Source organism: Homarus americanus, unplaced genomic scaffold, assembly GCF_018991925.1.
Source record: "Homarus americanus isolate GMGI-L3 unplaced genomic scaffold, GMGI_Hamer_2.0 scaffold50924, whole genome shotgun sequence".
Taxonomy (NCBI): domain Eukaryota; kingdom Metazoa; phylum Arthropoda; class Malacostraca; order Decapoda; family Nephropidae; genus Homarus; species Homarus americanus.
Genome location: NW_024718094.1, coordinates 4,800,279 through 4,810,138, shown reverse-complemented (window position 1 = coordinate 4,810,138; position 9,860 = coordinate 4,800,279). Strand labels below are relative to the sequence as shown.

General features: G+C 45.8%; 1 protein-coding gene across 1 annotated transcript; it reads left to right on the top strand.

Moving 5' to 3' along the window:
- The first annotated feature begins 4,017 nt into the window (after positions 1-4,017).
- On the top strand, positions 4,018-8,695 carry LOC121859188 (histidine-rich glycoprotein-like). Its single transcript, XM_042355936.1, has 4 exons — positions 4,018-4,058; positions 7,963-7,993; positions 8,220-8,453; positions 8,510-8,695. The coding sequence occupies exons 1-4, from the start codon at positions 4,018-4,020 to the stop codon at positions 8,693-8,695; spliced, it is 492 nt and encodes a 163-aa protein (XP_042211870.1).
- Positions 8,696-9,860: the final 1,165 nt, after the last annotated feature.

Here is a 9,860-nt window from a genome sequence, read left to right as displayed (position 1 = left end):
GTGGGAGGTAGGGAGAGGCAGTGTGGAGAGGTAGAGGTGAAGGTGGAGGAGGAGGGTGAAGGTGGAGGAGGGCAAGGCTGGAGGAGGGGGGGGTACAGGCAGAAGAGACTGTTACTCCGGCATCATACAACCACTGCCCCGGGTCCTCCTCCTCCTGCTGGTGTGGGGACTCGCTTTTACATGGTCTGGGTCTCTGTCGACTGGAGGGATGGGAGGGAGGGAAGAAGGGAGGGGGGAGGGAGGCAGGGAAGGAAGAAGGGTAGTAAAGATGGGAAGGAGGGGGAGAAGAAGGGTGACAAGATGGGAACAGAGGTGAGGAAGGGAATATAGAAGGGTTAAAAAATGAGGGAGAGAGAAAAGAGGGAAGGATGAGGAGAGAGAGACTAAGAAAGAAGGGAGAAAGGAGGAGATTACACAATAGGGGACGGTAGATATTTTATAAGACATTAGTACTGTAAAACAAACAAACAAACACACACACACACACACACACACACACACACACACATGTACGTATACCTACCACAACACCAAACCTAACCCCATAATATAAACAAAAACCTAACGAGACACAAGCTAGTTAACATTCATCCAGTCTCTTGTTATAAATCACAGTAAATTAACACCTGGGAAACGATAATAACCACCAACTGTTTATTAATAGATCAATAAAAGTATTCCCACCTGTCTTTAACAACATAAGGTTATTATATTTTACAACTGTTGGTAATGTGATAGATTTGTTTGTGTGTTTGTTTGATTGTTTGTTTAGGTGTTTGTTTGTTTGTCTGTTTGTTTGCTTGTTTGTTCTTTGTTTGTTGCTTGTTTGTTTGGGTGTTAGGTAGCTATGATGGTTGGTGGGTGTGTTTCTATGGTGTTCAGTAAACTTCTGGTGCAGGAAACAGTTACTGATAGGACACAGTTACTGATAGGACACAGTTACTGACAGGACACAGTTACTGACAGGACACAGTTACTGACAAGACACAGTTACTGACAGTCTGTGCATCAGGTGGCCAAAGTGATAAGTGCCAAGTGTGTATTATTCCTAAGGCCAACCTGCTAACTTATCCAAACCTAATCTAACTTAACCTAACCTGACCTAACAACCTAACCTAACCTGACAGGACGTGACCTAACCTTTTCCCCTCCCTCACTTACTACCTACTCCTCCTTCCCCATCCCCTTCTACCCAGGCACCCCCTCCCTCTCCCACTGCCTCTTCCCTCCCTCACTAACTCTTCCCTCCCCTACTGCCTCTTCCCTCCCTCACTAACTCTTCCCTCCCCCACTGCCTCTTCCCTCCCTCACTAACTCTTCCCTCCCCTACTGCCTCTTCCCTCCCTCACTAACTCTTCTCTCCCCTACTACCTCTTCCCTCCCCCCCCACTGCTAACTCTTCCCCTCCCTCACTAACTCTTCCCCTCCTCACTGCCTCTTCCTCCCTCACTATCCCTCCCCTACTGCCTCTTCCCTCCCTCACTAACTCTTCTCTCCCCTACTACCTCTTCCCTCCCCCACTACTCCCCCTCCCAAACCAACACTTTCGTCCCCCACCAACAACCTCCTCCCCACTACTACCCCGTCCCCCCTCCACCCCAGCTGGTAGTGTCCCGGGGCTCTGGTAGTCTCTATAAACAAACCCACAAGGCAGGTCCGCCAGCTGCTGCGTCTTCCTTTTAAGGAGGAAGAGGAGGAGTCTTTTGGGGAACAGAAGGAGGAGAAGGAAGAGTCTCTAGGTGGAGGAGGAGAAGGAAGAGTCTCTAAGTGGAGGAGGAGGAGGAGTCTCTTTGTGGAGGAAGGAGGAGGATATGGAGTTTCTAGGTGGAAGAGGAGAAGGAAACGACAAAGAAAAAGGAGAAGACAACTAGAAAGTCTCCTCAGAGCCTTACCAACAAAGGTGACATCCTTAATAACTCATATCATTGTATCATAATTGGATAGTAGTGTGTGTGTGTGTGTGTGTGTGTGTGTGTGTGTGGGGACGTTTCTACATGTTTTTGTTTCGTCTTGTCACTTTCTACATTTTCTTATACCATTTCCTCCTCTTCTTCTTCATCGGGTTTCTGTTAACCTACATTCACCTAACGCAAGAAATGGAAGCGCTGGAAATATAAGACAGGCAGAAAAACATATATACAGACAAAGACAGACATCCAAAGACAGACAGACAGACAGAATGACAGATATATAGTTAAATGCATCAGTAAAATGCGTCTATATACTTTCATTTAAGAGATTATTAATCTTTTATGTCGTAAGTCAGATACATAACTTAAGTGAAGTCAGGTTGATTCGTTCTTCTATCACTATTTAAGGGAAAAATTGAACGTACGGGTAATTAGAAAATCTCTTCTTGTGTTGTAGCTTAAGTGAACCAGCTAAGACACGTTCTTATGTCTCTAGCTAAGTGGAAGGAACGTACGAGAGTCTAAGGTTCAGTAACAAGGAACGTACGAGTCTCTAAGGTTCAGTAACAAGGAACGTACGAGTCTCTAAGGTTCAGTAACAAGGAACGTACGAGTCTCTAAGGTTCAGTAACAAGGAACGTACGAGTCTCTAAGGTTCAGTAACAAGGAACGTACGAGTCTCTAAGGTTCCGTAACAAGGAACGTACGAGTCTCTAAGGTTCAGTAACAAGGAACGTCGAGTAGGGCGAGGAACGTACGAGTCTCTAAGGATCCGTAACGAGGAACGTACGAGTCTCTAAGGATCCGTAACGAGGAACGTACGACTGTGAATATCCACCATAAGGAACATTAAGGTCGGAACACCAGGGAAACAATGGCCGGGTCTTGTACTGCTTCCTGGAGGTCCAACTTCCTCCTCGGCCTTCTCCTTCAGCGCCTCCTCCACCTACGTCGTCATCATACTCTTTGTGTTTCGTCTTTTTCAGGGTGAAGAAAAGAAATCCTGATAAAGTGAGAGAGAGAGAGAGAGAGAGAGGAGAGAGAGAGAGAGAGAGAGAGAGAGTCAACAGTAGTCTGTGTGCATGTGCAGTAGCCCCACCCCCCCTTCCAGCCCTCACCTGCCCCACATATATGGGTGCAGAGGGAGGGAAGGACACACACACACACACACACACACACACACACACACACACACACACACACACACACACACACACACACACACACACCAGGGAACACAAAAGACCTGCACGCTGTGTGTTTATAGTAACTACTTAAACCAATAGACGGGGGCCATGCCAGTCACCATCCCGCACCCCATCACAGAAAACGGGGTATGGGTCCGTGTTAAAATATAGATAGATAGAGCCACACCTGAGATAAAACATACCTCATGCACGAGAAACATCCATCAGTGAAGTCAGTAAGGCTGGATATAAGGGTGACTATACGCAGACAACATGATGATGATGATGAGGAGGAGGAGGAGGAGGAGGAGGAGGAGGAGGGAAGGGAGTCTCGTATTGTAAAGAAATTGTGTAGAGAAAAGAATTAAGATTAAAAATATTCAGTTTTCTTCCTCTTTCATCCTTGAAGATCTTTAACAGCTGTCAACCAGGGTACGTTCTCTCTCTCTGTTCTTTTTTTCCCTTTTTCTCCATTCTCTCTTTACTCTCAATCTCTTTTATACTCTTTTTTATCTTCATTTTTCTTTTTCCTTTCTCTTTCTTCACTCTCTCTCTCTCTGTTACTATTTTATCTTGGTTCTTCCCTTTTTATTATCTCTCTCTCTCATGCCTCATTTATATTTTCCTTCATTCTCGTTTCTTTGTTATCGCTCCTTCCTCTTATGCCCTTCTTTTCTAACTCTATTTTTCTCTCTTCTTATCAATAATTTCTCTTACTTTTCTCTTTTGTTGTTAATTTCTTCTCTCTTTCTCACTCTGTTTCCTTCATCATCACACATAGTAAAATCGTCAACCTCCGTCACCAAACAAGGAAACATGAGATTTTTTCCTTTAGTTTCCCCGACGTCATGCAATTCGTTTTCTTTTCGTGGGAGGACCAACAAAAAACGGGAGCTGTGTTGTTGACTCACGGAACTAACATGGCGAAGACGGAGTTTACCAAAAAGGTGGAAAAAGGGATGTTGGTATTGGTGGAAGGGAAGGGGGGATTGAGGGGGAAAGGGGGGTAGATGGGGAAGGTGGGTTAGAGGGGGAAAGAGGGTAGGAAGTGGAGGGGAAGGGGATTGGGGTGAGGGAGGAAAGGGGTAGAGGAGGAAAGGTAGAGATGGAAAAGGTGTAGGAAGGGGAATGGATAGTTTGGAAGTAAGGGAAGTAGGAGAGGAAAGAGTAGGTGAGGAAGGGAAAGAAGATAGAGGAAGGTGTAAGGGAGAGAGATGAAAGGGAATGGTAAGTGGTGGTGATAGGTAGGGGTGGTGGTGATGGTAATGGTGATATCAGAGGTGAAAGGGATGGAAGTGATGGAGGGGGAAGGAAGGAAGGAAGGAGGGGGGAGGTGGATGGTGGACAAAAATTTATATCCTTCACGCCTTTGGGTGCCGCAGGAGGAGGGGGAAGAGAGGAGAGAGGAGAAATTGGAGGAAAAGGATGGGAGGAGGTGATGGAGGGAGGGATGGAAGAGGGAAAATCTACAGTATATCTCGCAGGCCTTCGGGTATACTTTAAGAGGTATACTCATAGAAGATATAATATACCTGAAGAAAAAATAAGGTATACAGGAAGAAAGATAAGGTTTACCTGAAGAAGTCTGACTAAAACCTGTAGAAAGATGAGAATACCTGTAGAGAGATAATTAACTGAAGATAGGTGAGTCATAAGAAGCTCAGGTGTAAAGGAGGATATTTATGCATATACCTGAAGGAGATTTGGTATATTTGAGGGTAAATGAAATATATGGGAAGTTGGTATATACATGGCAGAAAGTTGAGGTATAACTATATATATTTAAGGTTATACTCGTCGTAGGCTTGGGTATACCTCCAGGAGTAGTTGAGGTACAGGTGAAGGAGGAGAAGAGAGGTGTAAGATGGCCGGCAGCTGTCCACCTAAGACCACAGTCACACACATGAATAATGCAACTTTACTGACAATGGCTTCGACCACGCTACTGTGTGTGTGTGTGTGTGGTCCATCTTTCCCTACAACCAGACATCGTGTGTACGTACTATGGTGGACAAAAGTTCCTTCCCTCAGCTAGCCACAATGTGACTAAATCACCTGAGGTTCGAATAACGAAGCAACTGAGGGAAGTGCTGTAATCGTCCAACAGATGGCGCACTGTGTAGTGAATACGACGGGGAATGGGGGCCAAAAGGGGATGGGGGCCAAAGAAGGAAAGAGAGGTAGGGCTGTGGGAAGGGACTTTTATCCACCATAGTACATCTAACAACATGTGAACAACTTAATGACATGTTCACCTTTTATGACGTGTACACAGATCATGTCGTGTACACGTGTATTACCGTGTAGACAACTAATGACCTGCCATATGTGTTTCCCTGATGATGGAAGGTGTGGTGTAGGCGCCTCCCCCACGCCCTCACCTCCACCTGCCCATATTCGTCACTAATTAGTCTCGTCATTACCTGAGCCTCACCTGTCGACACCTCACGCACACGCTAAGAGTGACTGAGTAGCTGAGAGAGGTGGTAAGGTGATCTCATGTCAGTGATCCTTGACCTGTCACGGCCTTACGACACATGACATGACATTTAATTTCCCTCACATGTCAGGTTCCCCAGGGACGTGTATGTCAGTCTTTACCGCTGCATGCCAAGACCACGTACTGTACAACTCATTCTCTATATGACATGATAAGACCCTGCCCATATCACCCTCCACCACCACATGACAAGGCCCTGCATATATCACCCTCCACCACCACATGACAAGGCCCTGCATATATCACCCTCCACCACCACATGACAAGGCCCTACACATATCACCCTCCACCACCACATGACAAGGCCCTGCCCATATCACCCTCCACCACCACATGACAAACCCCTACATCACCCTCCACCACCCATGACAAGGCCCTACACATATCACCCTCCACCACCACATAGCCAAGGCCCTGCCCATATCACCCCTCCCACCACCACACACACAACCAAAGGCCCTGCATATCTCCCCACCCCTCCATCACACCACATGACAAGACCCTGCCCATATCACCCTCCCATCACCACATGACAAGGCCTACCTCCCCTCCCACCACCCACACTTGACAAAGGCCCTGCCCATATCATCCCTCCACCACCACATGACAAGGCCCTGCCCATATCACCCCTCCATCACCACATGACAAAGACCTGCCCTATCACCTCCATCACCACATGACAAGGCCCTACACATATCACCCTCCACCACCACAAAGCCCCACCTCCACCCCTCCACACACCACATGACAAGGCCCTGCATGTCACCCTCCACCACCACATGACAAGACCCTGCCCATATCACCCTCCACCACCACATGACAAGGCCCTGCCCATATCACCCTCCACCACCACATGACAGGAGCCACACCTGCTCACTACCCACCACATGACAAGACCCTGCCCATATCACCCTCCACCACCACATGACAAGGCCCTGCCCATATCACCCTCCACCACCACATGACAAGGCCCTACACATATCACCCTCCACCACCACATGACAAGACCCTGCCCATATCACCCTCCACCACCACACGTCAGACTCCCAGACATTACCAAGAATTTTACAAACTGACGATCAAGAATGTCAGATTGATATATTTCGGTTAATGTCATAAATTATTCATAATATTACTCATGAAATTGTAAATTATTATTATTAATCAATAACTTATACATTATCCGTAATATTATTCTCGATCTTGTACATCATTCATATTACTCATAATCGTAAATTATTCGTGGATATTATTCACCATACGATGAATATATCTGGACCAATACAGAATATCTATTGTCTTTTTCACAAAAGTTCTCCAGGAGAGAAAGAGAGAGAGAAAGAGAGAGAGAGAGAGAGAGTCGTGAGGTGGTGGAGGCTGGGGTCGAGGGTCGCCCAAACACACAATACTACCCTGTTGACAAGTTACCTGCGTTCTCACTACACGTGTGGACATATGGCCCACTGACTGAGCGTATTTACTGCAACCTTTAAACTCCTCTGCTTCTAAAAACTATAAAGGCATTTTCATTCACTATTTATTAAAGGAAAGTAAGCACTTTAAACAGAGGTTAGACTGTTGCAAGTTGAATTTGTGTGTTTTGTTTGAGAGTGATGGAGCGTTGTGTTATCCCTGGTGAGTGGCCCACACAACACCACCCTTGACCCTCCACACACCTCTTCAGACGAGTGTTTGCGAACCTAAGTGCTAGCGCGAGGAACTTACCTGGTGAGCACCTCGCGGGGTGAAGGGGAACCATCCTCCCTTAACACACAGTCCACGATAGCTAACATTCTCCCGAGATTACCCACCTTACTGCCTCCTGCCTGTGTCTCTGTCAACACCCAGCTGCATTATTATTCGGTGTTGGTCCTCGTTAGAATTTGAAGCCTTCCTCTTATCAAGTTCCCTCTTGAGAGAGTTGTTTCTCCAGACTGTGTTATTTCACCTGAGGCGCGGCTGAAATGCTTGAGGGAACACTTTACTGGTCGACCACCACCACCAAAATGAACAACAATTTTCGCGTTGATGATGTGTGCGTGGCGTTAGTTACGGTAGTGTGAGTGAGGGTGATGACGCTTGTTTTTGTTCATCACCTGTTGAAGGTTGCCATTTCACCCCTCCCCCCCCCCCCTTTTTTTCAGGAAAGGCCAGGCGGTATAGGAAACTACTTCTCCACTCAATCACTGGAGCCTAAAATATTCAAGAGTCAATCCAAGGCGTTAACCATATGGGCCTGGCGTCACTTATCACACAAGTTGATATATGTCACCTAACCTTTTTTCTTCTAGTCAGTATTAATAATTCTCGTAAACGTAACCACAAATCATAAACCAGAATAAGATATTTCATCTCCTAATTACAGGTACAAGTATGGACTCAGGTACACAATACAGGTAACTACAATAATTACCATGTATAATAGTGACAACAAAAGAGAGTTAGTGTCTTAATCTAGATATAAACAAACAAATGTAAACAAAGGCAACAGAGAATAAATTGATCATTGGGTAATTCGCGTCTGAAGATATATTCCTCACGCACGAAAACCATATATCAGTCAAGTCAGTAACATGAACCCAGCTACGTACTGTACATGAACAAGACTACAACTACGTCCAGGAACACGACCACAACTACGACCAGGAACATGACCACAACTACGACCAGGAACACGACCACAACTACGACCAGGAACACGACCACAACTACGTCCAGGAACACGACCACAACTACGTCCAGGAACACGACCACAACTACGTCCAGGAACACGACCACAACTACGTCCAGGAACATGACCACAACTACGTCCAGGAACACGACCACAACTACGTCCAGGAACACGACCACAACTACGTCAGGAACATGACCACAACTACGTCCAGGAACACGACCACAACAACTACGTCCAGGAACACGACCACAACTTCGTCCAGGAACATGACCACAACTTCGTCAGGAACATGACCACAACTACGACCGAGGAACACGACCACAACTACGACCAGGAACATGACCACAACTACGTCCAGGAACACGACCACAACTTCGTCCAGAAACACGACCACAACTACGTCCAGGAACACGACCACAACTAGGTCCAGGAACACGACCACAACTGCGTACAGAACTAATATTACAAGAACATAGTACACAGCAATATACCACACACGCACTACACCATTGTCTTGAAGGTCATACTGAGAGAGAGTTATTTAGCCGAAGATGTAAGCCGAGAAAGTGAAGAAAAGGGAAGGAAGAGAAGGAGAGGAGGATGGAAGGAAATAGGGAGAGAAGGAAAGGAGAGAAGGATGGAAGGAAATAAGGAGAAAGAAAAGGAAAGCAGAGATAGAAGGATGGAAGGAAACAGGGAGAAAATGAAAGGAGAAAGATAAAGGCGGGAGTGAAGGGAGACACAGAAACTTAAAAGAAAAAGTCTTTAAGCGCCATCTTGACCAACCATTCACTTTAACTTAAAAAAAAAAGTTTATGACAAGACGGCCATTTCCCCTTCTGCCTCTATCCCTGTATCCCTTGTCCCTAACCCTGTATCCTTAGGGCCACTAGGGTACACCACAGACAGGCGTAAGGGTTGTCAGGGGTTTATCTGCAAGTCTCTTGAGGGCATTTCCTGCGGCAAGTGTCACAGTAAGAGGGCCGTGGGAAACACCTCAGTCTACCCTACACTCGCGGTCATTTTCTCTGAGCATGAAATTTTGAGTTATAGAAAATTGGCTTTTGAGGTTTTTCTTGACCACTGTGTTTTGATTTTTATTACACACACACATTCTACACGGAATTATCATACTAAATTCAGCTCATATAACACCTTGTTGACGATGATTAACAAATAGAACGATCCAATTACTGTATGCAAATGAATTAGTAAAAATATATATATAGAATTTTAGTGTACTTCTCCACGTATCTAACCTGTAGCCCAATAAAAGAAGCTCCACTTGAACAGTTAATTTTGTCAAGGAAGTGAATATACTTTCCATATCAGTGACCCGTAACATCAACCGCAGTCATCCTCTCTCTTCTCAGATTTCAAACTTATGAGTCAGTCTCCGGTACAGTTCAGGTTTGGATCTCTCTCTCTCTCTCTCTCTCTCTCTCTCTCTCTCTCCTTTCTGTGTCTGTCTGTCTGTCTGTCTAGCTACACTGTCTTCCAAAAGAGCAATTCATATCAAAAACTATAAATCGTAGAGTAAAATCAGAACACATTAAGTCTGAAAGCAACTGAAGGTATAGAGGAGATGG

Coding starts and splice junctions, on each gene's coding strand:
- LOC121859188 (XM_042355936.1), top strand. CDS start 4,018: ATGGCGAAGACGGAGTTTACCAAAAAGGTGGAAAAAGGGAT. Junction 4,059..7,962: donor AAAAAGGTGGAAAAAGGGAT/GTTGGTATTGGT, acceptor TCCTAATTACAG/GTACAAGTATGGACTCAGGT. Junction 7,994..8,219: donor GACTCAGGTACACAATACAG/GTAACTACAATA, acceptor AACTACGTCCAG/GAACACGACCACAACTACGA.